Consider the following 18,059-nt stretch of genomic DNA (forward strand, 5'->3'; position numbering starts at 1 on the left):
AGAATAATTTCAATTTGTATTTTATAGTACTTAAGTGCCTCCATATTCATAGTAGAAAGTTATATATTCATGTATTAATTTTATACTTATTCTATTCAAAAAGGTTCTAGATTATTTTAATAAAATGTTACTATGAATGAGAGAGTGTGTTGTTTTATAACTCGGCATAATAATAATAATAATAATAATAACAATAATAATAATAATGGAATTTTAAATTCTTTGCAGCCTCGAATATAAAATAGATGACTAATAATGGTAGTACTGAATATATAATCAAATTAGAACATGTCCATTTCTTAGAACTTTATTAAACGAAAAACACAACAGTGGTTAAGAATTCAAAATTTTCTGTTATTTTCCCTCCCCCCAAATGTGACATTTGATTGAAAATACATTGCCAGAGTTATTTATGCATAGTTCCTAGGTGTCTTAAGTCGATGAGAAACTCTGTAATCCTAAAGTTCTTTATCTTCCAACTTTTCCCAATCTGTGGTCTGTCTTTGGATCAGCAATAATTGCTTGAACAGCTACTATGGCTTCATTAATTTTTGTTTGTAGTTCTCTGAGTTCTTCTATATGTAGTAATCGAAGAATTTGGGCAGCTTCATTAAGAACAGCATCTATTTTATCATAAGGGAAGATATTGCATTGAAATGTACATCTTAAGCAAATTGTGTTTAAAATGGCATCCACTTAAATCATCTCAGAACATAATTTCAATCAATGTTTTTCCTCAATTACAGTTAAGGAATTTTTGAATCCCAAAGACTGAGTATATACATTGTGTACACACACACACACACACACACACACACACACACACACACAGTCTCTCTCTCTCAAGGTCATGCATACATACATACATACATACATACATATTTTTACTGAACAAGCAATTTAAAATCAGCACTTACCTCCAGTATCAAAACCAAGGATGTGCTTATCTAAGGCAACAGGTAAACCCTTAAAAAAAAAATTATTTATAATAAAAATACTATTTTTATTGTTTATTTTTAAGTGGTATGTTTAACTGACTGAAAACCTGGAAAATAAACAAGAAAGCCAGAGCCCACTTGAATTTGTGCTGCTTTTTTATACAATATATACCTCTCCACCTTTAATGGATCTCAGATTGCACATCCATTTGAACCTAGCTTAATCCCTTTACCCCTTCTCAAGAATAGTTTTCTGTGTATCTGGTAAAAAATCTGGAAAATTGCCTATATCTGTACATAACTGCAACATTTTGCTTTCCTTCATATTTTCCACCAGTTTATAAGGGGGGTTAGGAAGAATAAAGTTTCATGCATCTTTTCCCTTCAACTGGTAACACCTTTTATTTAATATAGAGCAAACTAAAATTACCAACTGCTACTTTCCTATTTCATGCATTCTTAGTCAAAACCAAATAATAATTTTGATATTATTTCAAGTCTTGGGTGTAATTCCCCCAGCTTAAGAATCAGCAAAGAGAAATTGTGGAGTCAGGTTGGGTGGGACTGGAGTGTGAGGGTAAGGGTTGAAAAGAAGAGAAATTATATCCTCCCTTCTCCCCTTCAATATCAAGCAACCATGGACAACCATCCCTCTTTAATTTAACCCTTTTTCTTCATGCTTGTCAGCCTGGATTTCTGCAGAAAAAGTTAAAAAAAGAAAAAAATGGAGAAGGATAAATTTCTATGTTGATAAATTTTTGAAAGGAAATATAGAAGCAACTGCTGTTAATATTAATAAATCCATTATTAAAATATTTTTCTATTATTGGGTATCAGCAAAAATATTAAATATAGATAATGATCTTTACAAAAAAGAAAGCCTAGACAAAGTTACAGAAAGACATAGACAAACATACAGTTATGAGTAATGAATGCTATGTTTAGAATAAGACAGAATTTGATTTTGAAATATTAATAATTACTTTATCACAACCAAGGATTAGTGAGCATAGTGGCTTTCATTCAAAATTTTGAATTCTTACCATTGGTGTGTTTTCTGTTTTACAAAATTCGAAAAAATAGAAATGTTCTATTTTGACTATATAATCATGCCATATTTACAGGTATTTGTTAAGATAAAAAAAGGTTCTTGATTAGGACTAACAAATTCTATTCCTTGTTGAACAATTAGGCTTAGAAATTTTCTCTTAAAGCATGGAAGTTTTGTATAACTTTAATCAGGTCCTAGTGAAATTCCTACATAGAATTCATTCTCTGGGTTTTGGCTTACAAATATCAATATTTGCATTTGACATTGTCTAACTGTTTGCCAGACACTGATTTAGAATTTGAGAGAAGGAAACAAAGTTGGGAATAGGTATATATTTTCTTTAGCCTGGGATTTGGTGCCAAAGCAGCTATGAAATAGGTGTATAGTAGTATCTTGTTTATACATACAGAACAGCAAATACAGCAGAATGAGATGATCACCCAGTGTATGCATTTGTGCACTGTACACCCAGTGTACACATTTGTGCACATGTATACATTTGGACTCAGAACTACTGAGTGTGGGAAGGCTATATAGCACTAATTAAAAAAAAAAGAAATAGACAATTTGGGCTCACATGTACAAACTCTGGAATTTATGAAATGATTATTTGACTTAGCAATATATGTCTCTATCTGCTGCTATTGTTTAAATTGTTATCAGTATATAGATGAGTTAATCATTTTGTCAAACTTGGTGCCATTTGCTGTTTACCTTGAATCATGTAGGAAAAATTTGTAATGTTTGTTGGTTGTGAATTTGTAAAGATAGAAAAAAATTCATTCAAACACTGATGGAGAGAGAGAGAGAAAAACAGAGAGAAATGAATATATTGTTGGAGTTATATAGAAAGAATTGGTAGCAATGCTGTGAAAGTTTTAAGATGACTGCCAGAGATAAAGACAAAAGAAGAAAAAATTTTAATAAATCACATTTAATGAAGAGTTGGGAGGAAAATGAGAAACCAGGAAAACAAGCAAGAAAATGTGTTGTTTCTAAACCAAGGGAGAACAAACTATCTTGTGATAAACAAAAGAGGGCAAAACTTAAGAAAAGTAAAAGGGCAAGACAAGGGCATTATCCTAAGACCCCCGTGCTGGATAGGTTATTTCTTTTCACTAATAGATATTTGAAAACCCGGGGAAAACTTAGGAAAACAGGAAAAGATACTGAAACAATTTAAAATTTAAGCAAAGTTGTAGACTACAAAATCTACAAAACCCAAGAAACAAAAATAGAAAGGGGAATCTTAATTAAAATAAATGCAAAATACATAAATTATTTAGGGAAACATCATACCAAACACAAAGTAAATCTATACTTTTAATGTTATAAAAATAAAACCACCTAGGAGATTTTTTTTAGAACTTGATAAAGTAATAACAAAATTTGGAAAAATAAAAGGTATAATATCAAAATAAACGATGACCAAAAAAAAGAACTTAAAGGGGAATTGCTAGACCTCAAACAAAAGCAGAAATAGAACAAGGAAGAATTAGAAACAATGGACTCCATTGTGTTTTATTAAGTTTGGAAGTGCTGGGAAAGTTGAAAAGCAATCTGGGAGAAATTAGGCTTCATATCCATTTCATAATAGATTCTAAATGGATATACAACATTAATATTAAAGACAATTAGAAGAGAAGCAAAGCATATTTTTCACAGCTATAGACAGGAGATAACCTAATAAAAGAGAGGGGCAATTATCAAAGTGAAATAGCTGACTTTGATTCCTTAAAACTGAAAAAGTTTCTGCCCTGACAACATTAATGCATCTAGAATAAGAAAGGAAAACTTATAGTCATTCCTCCTCAAATGCTTAAAGGATATGAAAAAGTTTTGAAAAGAACTACAAAATATTCACAACTTTATATATAAAAGAATGCTCCAAATCACTAATGAGAGAGAAATGCAAATCAAGACAACCTAAGGTTTCACTTTACTGTTTACTGTCCTTTTTGCCATTTCTTTTCATAAGTGATGGAAGTGGTTGCAAAAGGACAAGAACACTAATAAGCATTTTTGGTGGATATGAATGGTACAACCCATTCTGGAAAGCAATCTGGAATTATGCAAATAAAACGTCTATACCCTCTAAACGGCAGATTCCCATTACTGGGCCAAAGAAGACCTCATATTTATAGTGTAGCATTTTTGATGATAATTACTGTCTTTTAACAAGTGACATGTATGTGATTAAATATAGAAATGCATGACAAGAGCCATATAAATAAACTGATACAGAATGAAATAAATTCAGACACGAAAATTATACAGAACTAAAACAATGTACATGTATATCATATACTTAATAAAATCATAAAGCTCAAATAGGGCTCAAATAAAAAATGAGATACACCCCCAATTTACTCCATTATGGAAGTTACCTATGGTTTTGAACTTTTTCAAATATATAGATCAGTTGTACTAATTTTATTTTCCCCTTTCTCATAAAAATATTATTTGTCAGATGAGAATGGTTTTCTGGGAGAGGGAAGAGGGAAGAATGATTGCGATAAAAAATAACTATAGTGATATAAGAAATAGAAAATATCAACAAAAACCTATTAACACACAAACTCAGCAAAAATAGTTCCCTCACTACGATAACAAGAGAATACACAGGTGTTTTTCATCATCTCTCACTGTATCAGAAAACCTGAACTGGAAAGGACCTCAGAAGCAAAACTCTCCATCCCCTCATTTTAGCAACTTCTTTTTTTTTAATTTAAGAGGCAATGGGATCAAGTGACTTGCCCAAGGTCACACAGCTAGGCAATTATTAAGTGTCTGAGGCCAGATTTGAACTCAGGTCCTTCTGACTCCAGGGCTGGTACTCTATACACTGTGGCACCTAGCTGCCCCCATCTCCTCATTCTATAGATGAAAAAAACATAAACCTAGAGAGGTTAAGTGACATGCCTAAAGAACAGAAGAAACACCTGTGATGGATAGAGGGAGCATGGGAAGCATACTATAATATCTCCAGAACCCCCCAAAAAATTCCATCCAAGAGATATATTGCTCTGGTAATAGAAAGAAGGCATGGAAAGCATTTTGAAGTCTTGAAAAGCCCTGGAAGACATAAAGCCTATTTGGATATTTATAATGTCATTTCTGGGCTATATTTGGTCAAAACATTTAATTAATTGACCCCTAAAAAGCTGCTAGATGTATTATGTGTCAGTTTCGGATACTGCCTTCTGTTGCTTACAGTCAAAGGCATAAAATGCTGGATGTATCCAAACCTTTAGCACAGTGTGACCTCTGGCCCAAGGATCCTATTGGTGAGGCAATGTCAAGGCAATTGGAGGTGGGATTTGAAATTCAGTAAATCTAGCAGCTTTTTAGAGGGATTTAAATATTTGACCAAAATTAGTACACAAATGATGGACAGACCTCACTGAACTAATAAGATTAAGGTGAACAGAACTAGGAGAACAATTTATAAAAGTGAAAAACTCTACAATACTTTAGAACTCAACACATTTGGTTGTGTTTAAGTTTACACCTGCATAGATAAAAGCAATTATTAAAATATTCATATGTCTTAGCTAGCCACATAAAAAACAATACAGCTCCCATCACATCTCAATCCTTAGTGGCACACTCCCAAAATTTTCTAAGGAAGATTCAACAACTAAAACAATTTGGTAATTGGAGGACCAAAGTACAAATATTAAGAGCAAAAAATAAGTAGTTTCCTGAAAAAAAAAATAGAGAAATTATGTATTATGGCTACAGCAGGGCCACACAATCACAACAACTTCAACAATGTATCCCTAATCTTCAGCAAAAGCACTCTTGTCCACATAAAAAAACTAGTACAGCTCTTACAAAAAATGCTTAAAATTGTATAAAGACATTTTCTTATTAAAACATCTGAAACTATTAAAAAATAATTAATTTCTCATTTAGAAAAATCATACATACCTCTTTTGTCTGATTTGCCTTAGCAACTGCCTCCTGTGTTAAGCGTTCCTGAACCAAAATGCGAATTGCCTAGTAAATAAAAAAATTATTTTTAGTCTTTCTTTTTACAGAGATGGGTAAATTAAATGACATGTCATTTCTTTCTTTCTGGCTCAGTAGTAAAGGGTTGAGAATAATATGTAGTTTAAGTTTCTTATGCTCTCAAAACTAGTTCCCCACAACCCTTTCCACTACCATCTTTAACACTGTTGCTTTTATAAGAATATTTTTCTCTAATTTTAGTTAAAAGATGATAAAAATTTAGTTATTTCAAAGAACATACTACATTTATCCACATGTTAAAAATAATTCTAAACATGTTTGCATTACACCCCAGGCAAAGCAGGAAAGTAGAAAGGGTAACATGTAGGCCTAAGGCCACATTTTCTCCAGCATTATGACTCCTTAATACAAATGAAATAATGTTTTACCTCAGGGCTCCAACACACTCATTTCTATATACAGAAAATCTTTTTTACTGATTAGTGGTCTTCTTTCCAAGATAGAAAGTATGCTACTACTAACTATAGGATCTGTACTATATTGTATGGGCGTATATGTGTATGTCTATATATATAAAAAGTGATTTTGTTAAATTTTATTTATATATATATTTAATAATATAGCTATATAGATATAGATATTTAACAATACCACTTCTTTATTTCAGTAAAGAGAATATCACACATTCTCTGCAGAAATCTGGTATTTCTTCAAGAAAAACACACACAGTATTTCTCTCATAATATTAAATTTAAGAATATACACTAACCTTTAGCATTACCAAGTAATCATCATGACGTTGGATCTGAAGAAGGTTGGCCAAAGCCATTACTCCTGCCTTAAAATCAGGATTATTCACTGTAAAACAAATACTTATGCAAGTTGATTTCATATTTATGAAGGTAAAATATATATTTAGACTATTACTTGACTGAGAATTCTTTTTAAAAAGGTATGTAAAATTTTTTACCCAAAACATTTTTACCCAAAACACACAAAATTAATATCTCGGCACCAACAAATGTGATGATAAAACTACATGTTTTTTCTTCAATGATGTTCATACATTAAATCTAAAGGTTTGGTGAATAATTTTATTCACATTGATTTTATGCTATGCAATTCTTTTTCTAAAAACAAATTTAAATAGTTTTTTTCATTAACATTTCTTTCCACGGAGAGCAGCTAGGTGGTACAGTGGATAAGAGCATCAGCCCTGGAGTCAGGAGACCTGAGTTCAAATCTGACCTCAGACATTTAATAATAACTACCCAGCTGTGTGACCTTGGGCTAGTCACTTAACCCCATTGCCTTGTAAAAAACAAAAACAAAAAAAATTTCTTTCCAAAACCATCAATATAATCTGCGACTTTTTGAGAACCCTAAAAGTTGATTAGTTCATATGAACAACAATTCATAAAAATTAGTCACTGGTAGATTTATTTTTTATAAGTTAACTATTTACAATCCTCATTAAAACAAACAAAAAATGCAAAAAAATGCATAGACTGACTAAAAAGATAGGTTTCAGTTACCTAAGTAAGAACCTGAGCCTTACTGGATTAAATTATTTAGAATCTAGTTATTTTTCTGATAAATAGTAGGTGCCAATAATCTCCATCTATCTTTAAAGACAACATGATCATGATTATGAAAATATCACAAAGTAGGATATTTTCCAATGTAATGCTGTTCTGAAATTTTTATTCTTAGGCAATTTTGCATGTCAGTTTTCAATTAATTTCTCTTTCTCATACTGGTATTTTTAATAAAGATAAAACAGTAATCACAGGCAATCACAAAAAATTTGTTGTGCCATAGGAAGTTCACATTTATGTCCTGAATAGTCTCATGATTAATCAGTATCTTTTATTTATTTATTTATTTGTTTTTTGCAAGGCAATGGGGTTAAGTGGCTTGCCCAAGGCCACACAGCTGGGTAATTATCAAGTGTCTGAGACCAGATTTGAACTCAGGTAATCCTGACTCCAGGGCTGGTGCTCTATCCACTGTGCCAACTAGCTACTCCCTCTTATATTTATTTTAATGAAGGATATATTCTTTAAGTCTCCTCTAAGACAAGAATTCCATTTTCTTTTAGCAAAAATATGGAAGTAATCAAATGGAAAGAATAAAAATCGATTTAACATGAATAAGCTCAACCTTTAAACATTGAAACTTTGCTATTAATATCGTTGAGTATCCTTGTAATCATTTAGATTCACCATATAACTGGTCCTTATTTTTTTTTAAACACATTAAGTAATTATGTCTTTTATAGCTGGATAAATATGTAATGAAGTGGTCTGCAGAGATTGATTCTTTTAAATACACTGAACTTTTGCTATCTTTAAACATTATCATGGTGTTATTGATCTTAATGTATTCACATATGGGTCAATTGATTTTAGTTAAAAATAAACACAATTTTTTCCTTCTTTCAAAACTGAGATGCCATCCTGAAAAAGGGAAAAAGCCAATTACATAAGAAATATGCTAACACTACAGAAAATCATTGCATTAAAAAAAATTTTAAATTAGACTTTAATCTCACACAAACCTGCTTATGTTAGACCAACTTTGCATCATTTGAATTTACTTACTAAAATAACCTAGATCGAAAGATTTCATTCATTCATTCAGAAAATAAAAGCAGCTAGATGGCCCAGTGAATAGAGCACCAGCCCTGGAGTCAGGAGGACTCGAGTTCAAATCTGGCCCCAGACACTTAATAATTACCTACCTTAATCCCATTTGCCTTGCAAAAACCTTAAAAAAAAAAAACCCAGAAAATAAAAGCAAAAATATTTTAGCTAAATTACAATCATACAATCTTCACACAGTAGCACACTTACCATCCAAATTTATCAGAGGCTCTACATTTTTAGCTGTGCTGTCAGCATTTTTAGCATTATCTGGTATAGAATCCTTGTATTTGTCAGCTATAAGAAAGGGTATAAATTAATTAATCTTAATGGTAGCAATATAAAAACATAATAAAATTGAATGCCACATTAGTTTACCTAGGATAAGTGAAAATTTGCCCTAGAGAAAATAAGTTAAGAGGATAAGTAGGTTAAATATTTTAATAAGTATTAAGCTAGCCTTACTGAGTAGATAAAAATAAATGCATTTGCAATTTCTGTTGCCAATTATGTTTTTAACAATCTAAAATTGTGCCAAAAAGTGAGTAACACACAAAGACATTTGTATAGCCTTGAAGACTTTAAGGGAAAAAACTGCAAAATGGCCCAGTAAAGACATTCAATTAGAATGGCATGGCTTTAAATCTCAAATAATCCAAAATGAACTATGCCTCCAGAATCCAAGAACAGTTGTATAGAAAATCCTACCGGGAAACATTCATGTCAGATTCTCAATGATATGTGAGCAACACTTTTGTTATATTGAGTCCAAACTCATATTCATATCTTTTCAACATAATATGAACAGATATCAACATTGTATATTCATTCACAAATACAAACATACACATACATACACACACACACACACACACACAAGATCTGAAGGTAAATCCATTAATTTATTTTAATACCAAATTGAATTGAGTCAATAACTGACTTCATTTTTTTACTCAATTCATACAAGTCCCCTCCTGACTCAAGGATATTATGCTTCTTACCAAAGTAACAAACAGAAATTGTGAACATTTTTTAAAAATTAAATGTATACTACATCTCAAGTCAAAATTACTTTTTCTGAATAGTAGAACGTCAAAAGGCACTGTTTGGTTGAAATTGTCTATGAAGTGCAAAAAATGAATTACCAACTCTTAAAAATATGATATATATTTTCATAAATTTCACAAATAAATTAAACTTTTAAAATAGATTTCTTCTCAAATTATAGTAACATTTAACATAGAATTAAATAAAATTGACTTTTTCTTTCACTAAAATTTTACCTGAACAAAAGAAAAGTTGTTTCTCATTCTAAATTTCCATCATCTTATTTATCAAAACATTAAAACGTCTTAATTTTTTCAAAAACAGGTATTTTATGCTACCCTAAACATTATATGGTTTAGAACTACAAATTAGGATTTTAATCTATAATCACTTGAAAAGGCATGTTTAAACATAAAGATTCTAAAATAATACATCACTGAATACTACTCAAACTATAACATTCATGGATAGATGATTTCCTGAGAAAAAATAGGTGTTGAAATAAAATTTTATATCTAAATTTTTTTTGCCTCTCACTATATATGTGCCTTAAGAAATGGTTATGCAGATCAAACATCACTATACTGAAGACTATAGCTAATTATAGAAAAGATAAATTAAACAACTCATGTTTTAAAAATTTGAACTCGCACCATTCTAATTGACATAATACACAAAATCAAATTCTATGTTAGGTGATATGGATAAAGCCACAAGTTCAACTCCAATCTCAGGTCAATGTCACTTTGACAAGTCTTGCACATGGATCTGTGCTTGTAGGAAATTAAGGCTCACACATTAAGAACATTTTAATTTGGTTTACAATCTTTTTTAAATTTTTTTGAGGAAGAATATCAGGTACAGACACAAAAGGACTGAGACTAGTAGAAATGCTGAGTAAGAAATGTAGGGTATTTGGCTTCCAAAGAATGTAAGAGGAGATTGTTAGTTTAAAAATATATTAAAATATACATTACAAAGTCTGGGGTCTGCCTGTGACTCATTGTGCCTACATTCAAGTATGTGAGTATGGATCCTTACTCAGGGAGAGATAAAAAACTCCCAACTAGTCGAGGGTCAACCTGCCCTTCCACCTCTTTTACTTAGTACTCTTGGTGTCCTTGGACAAGTTATTTCTGGGTCTTAGTTTTTTCATCTGTTAACTAAGGGGGAAAGAAGGGAAGTGCCTCTGCAAGTGCCTGCTTAATTGAGTCCATATATATAACTATACATTACCCTGTGCTCATCAGTATCATGACCAGGGCAGGGAAAATATATTAGAGAATGGTATGGGGTGGGTGCACTGATTTGATTGTAACTATGATGAGTCAGACCACAGGCTGGCTAAGAGGGGAGGAGAAAGTCTTTCAAAATGCATATAAGACTTGCACTGTTGGAATTCAAGGCCTTTCCCTCTAGGGGAAATGGTCCTTTTCTACAAAAAAGTTAATTATGCTGCCAGTGCAAAGAATGATTTGTACTTAGCTAGAGGGTCATTTCCCTCAGAAATCAGATTTGAAAGATCTTTTAATTGCCCTGATACATAGGGGCTGAATGAGGTGCCAGTTTCAAAGGACATTCATTCATTAGCAGAAATGTAGAAATTCACTATCTGTTTATGGCCCCCACAGCGATATACTTTTTAAAAACAGTCCAGGTCACACACAGGGAGGAGAAGTGGTCAAGGATTCAGGAAGAAGACAAACTGGATTAAAGTCAGTGAAGAATGCATCTTCACCCTTAATTTGAGTTTTTTGTTTTGTTTTGTTTTTAGTTTTTGCAAGGCAATGGGGCTAAGTGGCTTGCCCAAGGCCACACAGCTAGGTAATTATTAAGTGTCTGAGACTGGATTTGAACTCAGGTACTTCTGACTCCAGGGCCGGTGCTCTGTCTACTGTGCCGCCTAGCCACCCCCTTTGAGTTTTATTCAAAACATCAATAATTTTCTGAAATCCTGGTTTAGCACTTCTCACTTCTAAAAAGACCCCAACGACAGTCAGTTCATCATCCTGTTTTTACATAAGATCACAAATTAAGAGCTGGACAGTGATATAAAGATTTTAAGTTATAATCTAATAACATTATTTAACAGACAGAGGTGGCACTGCAACTGGGAAGACTGGAGTTCAAATCCAGTTTCAGATACATGCTATCTAAAAGCAAGTCACTTAAACTCAGTTTCCACATCTATAAAATGAGAACAGTAATAGCACCTACCTCATAAGATTGTTGTGAGGATCAAAAGATAATATTTATCAAGTGCCCAGCACAGTGTCCAATACATAATAGATGCTTAATAAATGCTGGTTCACTTCCCTCCTTACCCCCCTCAGTTAACAGATGAAAATACTAAGACCCAGAAATAACTTGTTCAAGGACTAAATAAAAGAGGTGGAAGGGCAGCTAGGCAGCACAGTGGATAGAGCACTGGCCCTGAAGTCAGGAGGACCCGAGTTCAAATTTGACCTCAGACACTTAATAATTGCCGAGTTGTGTGACTTTGGGCTAGACACTAAAACCGCTTTGCCTTAAATAAATACATTTTTTTAAAAAAAAGGACCATTAAAAATAAATAAATAAAAGAGGTAGAATTCAAACCTAGGTTCACTCATTTCTAAAATCCAGTATTCTTTCCATTTCTCATTTAGACAACAAAGTGTCTCTAGAAAGATAATGAAGAGAAATATGCTTTGAAGTACTTTTGCTACTGGGGCAAAAAAAAAAAAAAACAACTAACTAACTTCTCAGTGAGATCAAAAAAAAAGAAAGGAATAAAAGTTTTTTTCCAAACAGACCTAAAAAAGGAAAGGGAACTGCAGTTTCTCAAAAAGGATTCAAATAAAAGCAATTGTTTTTTAAGATTTGGATCTTTTCCTAATCAAAGACAACATGAATATATAACTAAAGCATAGGAAAAAAATCATACATACCATTATCTCCATATTCAAGTCTAACAGCTAATCCAAGAAGCCAATCAATTGTTTCTTGTCGCTCTTGAATCTTGAAAGGACAGTTAACATCTTTCAGATACTGTGAAGGAAAAGAAAAAAAAATTGGTTCATTATCACCATTAAATGGCAACATATAATCAAGAATCAGATTTACATAAATGAGCCATTGTAGCTGTGCCATGGATTTTCAGACAACTTAACCTTATTTTGAACACAAATTTTTTTCTTCACGTTCTAAAGGATTTTTAAAATATAAAATATAAAAATAAATTATAAAATCATGTTGTTTTCATGCTATTAACATTAAAACATTACCAATTAGTTTTCATTTTTGCTTTCCTCTGGAAAATTAGGCTGCTTAGTCAAATGGATCTTGCTTCATTGGTTTAACTTCATCTTATGTACATATAAAAACTAAAAGGTTAAGAATTTTAATAATATTATCATAACTAAATTATTATGAGTTTCCTTAATCACTATCATGTACACTTCATTATTCTTGAACTTTTTTCAAATCAAATTGTTCTCAATTTTCTCATCCAGGAGGGTACACTAAATGGTGTCCCTTCTTTTCAACTCTAATCTGCGAACTTTCCTCCATTTAATAGGCAGAAATCTGTTTCTACACCAAAACTGAATTACTTTATTATTATTATTAATTTAAAATTAAAATTTATTTTTAAAAATGTTTACTTCCTTGATCCAATGATTCATTACCTTTTCAAAGAATTTGGGCCACTCACTGATGTGGATGTTTCTTAAATTTCCTCTGTCTTCGATCTTGTAATGTCTAATCTTTTGATCTTCAAGCCAAACAATAAAATTTCTAAATTCTGTTTCATCTGTAGCAAAAATTTTAGACAAATCAGAATACAAGATTTTTGTTAAGCCAGAAAAAAAGAGGGAAAGAATGTGCATCTTCTTAATCTTTTCTATACATTTTAGCAGACTTATTTATTATATAAATTCTTTCTAATTTTATTATGCTTCTTATTAAAAATGAAATAGTACTACAAAAGCAATGAAAGAAAACATCTTAAAATGAAATAAAGTAAAAACTAATATAAAGTTGTAAAAAACAGAAAATAATTCATATTCTACATCAGTAGAATGGGGTTAATAAAAAAACATAAGCCCCAATTAGTGCTTTGGGAAGATCCTTTAATAAGGAGTTAAGACAATATATACTTAGACAAATTAGATAGAACAATAGATGAGTTTCATAAAGTAATCCAAAGAATAAACATTGGCATGGGGGGGGAAGGGACTTTCAAATAAAAATGCAGACAGTAAGAAAAGTTTCTAGTTAAAATTTTTAAGGTTTCTGAAATCTTGAAAGTACCTACAATCCACTAGAAAAAAAGTTATGCAAAATATTACTACTTTCAGCATAAACACGGCAAATTAGTTTAGAAGAGTTAAAATGCACATAAGTAATTCAAGGTCATCAAAGTACTTTACAAATTTTATGCATTTAATGGCCATAAGGTAAGTACTATCATCTTCATTTTGTAGATGGAGGAAACTGAGGTTCATAAATAATTAGATGTCTGAATTATGAAGATTTGAAGATGTTACAGGGTTTATCTTAGGATTCTTTTCATTTTTATTACTCTACCAAAGACCAAAGGGTGTGGACGATACCTCTGGTTACCAGAGTTTTATCCCTTGATCTTTTTTTTTAATTTTTCATTTTTTTATATCCCTTGATCTTTTAAATACTGTGTAACACAACAGGTATATATTATATGACCATCTTATCGCTCGATTTTATCATACGCTGCTTTGTCTTCTAGATCTGTGGACACCTATATAAACTATACTGATAAAAACTGTTCCCCGCCAAGGGGAAGAGAGGATGGTAGAAAATTGTGTAACTTATAAATGTGCAATTAGATGAATGTTGAAAAGCTGCCAAAACATGTTAATTGGAAAAATGAAATAAAATATCAATTTAAAAGATTGCAATAATGCTAAGTTCCCTTTGGCCGGGGAATCTATCACTCAACTATTTCTCGCAGCATTTAAACTGGGCCATCACAAGCTTATCTGGCATTTAATCAAACAGTAAAAGTCTCACATTAATGGAAAGGCCGACGTGCCAGGAGAAAACGAGAAGGAAAGCCTAGTAAGCGGAGAGGCAGCAGCGGCAAGAACTGCGCGCACAGAACAAGGTCGGGTCCAGCCGAGTACCGACGCACGGCCAGGCCTCACCCGGCCAGGCCTGCAGCGAGCGGGCCGCTTCCCTCACCTTTGCAGTTGAAACCCGCAGGGTTGTGGTAGTCGAGAGCCGTCAGCTTGCGGCGGAACATGGTGCTGGCTTCTGCCTCGGTCGCCGGGCCGCGCGGGGCGCAGGGAGCGGCGGCGGCCAAAAGAAACGCAAGCCACGTCCCGGAGGCAAAGGAACAGCGGCCTCCCGGAAGTCCTCCGAGTGACAAGCTCACTTACGAATCCCCAACTCAGTAACTCCCAGAAGCCTTCGGGAGTCACCAATCACGCCGCAGCCTGAGAAGGCGGGGCTGGGAATGAGTTACGTCACATTTGAAAAACTTTATTGTCCGTTCTTGAAATGAACAATAAACAAAGTCGCGGGATGGGGAAATTCTAATGTCGCTTTCCCCAAAAAAAGAATAAATGAATGATTTGGACACGAAAGTAAAATATACTAGTTACTTAAAAACCTATTTAGACATTAAAAAAGTAAAAACTTGCAAAGAAGAGATTTTGTTGTTGCTGTTGGTCAGTCACTTTTCAGTCACGCCCGACTCTAAGATCCTGGTGGGAATTTTCCTGACACAGATACTGAAGGGGTTTGCCATTTCCTTCTGCTATCATTTTACAAATGAAGTAAGCCGGGTTAAAGTGCCTGGCACAGCCAATAAATGCTGAGGACAGATTTGAAATCAGGGCATGGAGTCTTCCTGATTCCAGCCACCGTGCCACCTAGCGGTCCAAGAAGAGACTGACAAAGTCAAAAGCACAAAAATGCAGTAATAAATATAACTAAAAGCTGAATTCTTTGAAAAAGTTAATAAAATGGATGAAACATTAGCTGTTTTTAAAGAAAATTTTATGAATCAGTTTAATAAACAAAGCATACAAATTGCCAATACGAAAATTAAAATGGAAAATTCAAAACAAACAAATAAGGCATAAAGGATAATTTGAAACTAGTGATATGCCAAAAACCCAGCAACTTAAATGAAATGGATGAATGGACTAAAAAAAAACATTACAGAGAAAATAAGAATAGAGAATTAAAATCTAATGTCAGGAAAATAAATTGAATAAGTCATAAACTATAATTATATCCCACAACCTTTTAGAAGGACTTTCAAGCAAATACTATCAAAATTATTTTAATTCCAATAATACATAAGCTCTTTATTAAAAAAGGAAAAGATAATACCAAATTCATTCTGTGATGAAAATGCATACTTAATAATTAAACAAGATTCAAAGCAAAGAAAACTATATACCAACATCCTTAATGAATATTGCCACAAAAATTTTAAATAAAATATTAAGAAATTACAATAACCTATCAAAATGATTACACATTATGACTAGATTAGATTTATATCAGGAATATAATTCAATATTACATAAACTATCCAACATAGTAGCTCACATTAATACAAGAAAAATTAAAGAAATAATTACATAAGAGTACAGAAAAGGCATTTCATATTTAAAACTAGAGAGTAAAAAAATGAATTTTCTTTTTAAACATTTTACTTTTTATTTAATTTTTGTTTTTAGTTCCAAAATTTCTCCCTCTCTCATACTTTCCCTATCTATTGAGAAGACAAAATGATACACATAAATACATATAAACTTGTGACAAACATTTCCACATTAGCCATGTTGCAAAAAAAGCAATAATAATAAGATTTTAAAAAGTATAAATCTGCACTCAGATTTCATCAGTTCTTTCTCCTCAATCCTTTTTTTATGAAGTATATATCTTAAACCAGTATAGAGCACTGTAATTAATGGGAATACATCAGAGACTTCCTAAGAAGATCAGATACAAGGAACAAATATCCATTATCATGTCTACTATTTCATATAAAGCTAACTATAGCAATGAGATATGAAAAAGAAATCAAGGGGAAGTGTACAGGCAGAAAGGAAACAAAATTACTATGTTTTACTAGTGATAGGATAGTTTACTAAATGGAGTCTAGAGAATCAACTGAAAGAACTTTAGAAAATTCTCAGTACATAAAATAAGTTCATATAAATTGTTATGATTTCAATAAAATGACAACAAAACCTAGCAGGAAAAGAAAGAATAACTTCAAAATACCTAAGTACATGAAAGACAACCTATCAAGACATACATAAGAACTATAATAAATACATCTAAAAAACACTATGGAAATAACAGAACCAATTGGATTAGTTGTAATACTAGTTGAAGAAACTAAACATAATTTAAACTAAACATATTTCACGCCTCATACCAAAGATAAGGTAAAAATAGGAAGATGATTTAGACATAAAGGGTGATATCACACGATTTAAACATAAAGGTTAATACTATAAACAAATTAGGAGAACAAGGAATAGTTTATCTGGAAAAGGGAAGAATTTTTGACCAAACAAGAGATAAAGAGCATTACAAGATATAAAATGGATAATTTTGACTATATTAAATTTTTGCACAAACAAAACCAATGAAACCAATATTAAAAAAGAAAGCAGAAAGCTGGGAAACCATTTTTACAGCAAGTATCTCTGATAAAATTCTCATTTCTCAGTTAAATTAGAGAACTGAGTCAAGTTTAATGGGAATAGAAAAATTTAACAAAATTTAATAAATAAAAATTAAAGCAACTCTAAAGTTCTACCACATACTCTTCAGACTGGCAAATATGGTAAAAAACGGAAAATGGCAAATGTTGGAGAGGTTTGGGGAAAACATTTTAATACCTTTGTTTGACTTTCGTACCTCTAACTTTAACCAAGAATATTGTCATTAATCAAAAACAAAAGTGAGAGGTAAAAAGACCATCAGATCCTGTCATAGTTTTGTTTTGTTTTAGGTTTTTGCAAGGCAAATGGGGTTAAGTGGTTTGCCCAAGGTCACAAAGCTAGGTAATTATTAAGTGTTTGAGAGTGGATTTGAACCCAGGTACTCCTGACTCCAGGGCCAGTACTTTATCCACTGCATCGCCTAGCCACCCCTCTGTCATAGTTTTGACCATAAATGATGACAGCTGGAAATACAACTGTTATTTTCAAGACCTCTCAGGCAACTTCCAGGAAATCAAGTCTCTGAGTTCTGGGGGGTGGGGTGGGGTTGGGGGGTGGGCAAGTATGGTTGAAGGTCTGAGAGGAAAGACAGTACTCTCAATTAGTCCATTGAGAGAAACTTTGGATTAATCATGTTGTTGAAGCCCAAAGTTTCTGAAACATCATGGTGCCACCCATGCTATCAGTCTCT

The 18,059-nt window shown here is 32.3% G+C and overlaps 1 protein-coding gene across 1 annotated transcript; it reads right to left on the reverse strand.

The window, feature by feature from the left end:
* Window positions 1-291: 291 nt before the first annotated feature.
* RTRAF (RNA transcription, translation and transport factor) lies at window positions 292-15,038 on the reverse strand. The gene is made up of 8 exons (XM_074213349.1): window positions 14,859-15,038; window positions 13,325-13,449; window positions 12,587-12,686; window positions 8,820-8,906; window positions 6,734-6,822; window positions 5,923-5,991; window positions 918-966; window positions 292-623 (listed from the first exon to the last, which is right to left on the reverse strand). The coding sequence occupies exons 1-8, from the start codon at window positions 14,917-14,919 to the stop codon at window positions 469-471; spliced, it is 735 nt and encodes a 244-aa protein (XP_074069450.1). The 5' UTR covers window positions 14,920-15,038; the 3' UTR covers window positions 292-468.
* Between the last annotated feature and the right edge of the window lie 3,021 nt (window positions 15,039-18,059).

This window comes from Macrotis lagotis, chromosome 1, assembly GCF_037893015.1.
Source record: "Macrotis lagotis isolate mMagLag1 chromosome 1, bilby.v1.9.chrom.fasta, whole genome shotgun sequence".
NCBI lineage: Eukaryota > Metazoa > Chordata > Mammalia > Peramelemorphia > Peramelidae > Macrotis > Macrotis lagotis.

What these genes read in the sequence shown, in the direction of transcription:
- RTRAF (XM_074213349.1), bottom strand. Translation starts at nt 14,919, where the DNA reads ATGTTCCGCCGCAAGCTGACGGCTCTCGACTACCACAACCCTGCGGGT. An exon ending in TGCGGGTTTCAACTGCAAAG is followed by an intron (nt 13,450 to 14,858) that starts GTGAGGGAAGCG and finishes TTTTTGCTACAG; the next exon opens with ATGAAACAGAATTTAGAAAT. An exon ending in GCCTCTGATAAATTTGGATG is followed by an intron (nt 6,823 to 8,819) that starts GTAAGTGTGCTA and finishes TTTGTTTTACAG; the next exon opens with TGAATAATCCTGATTTTAAG.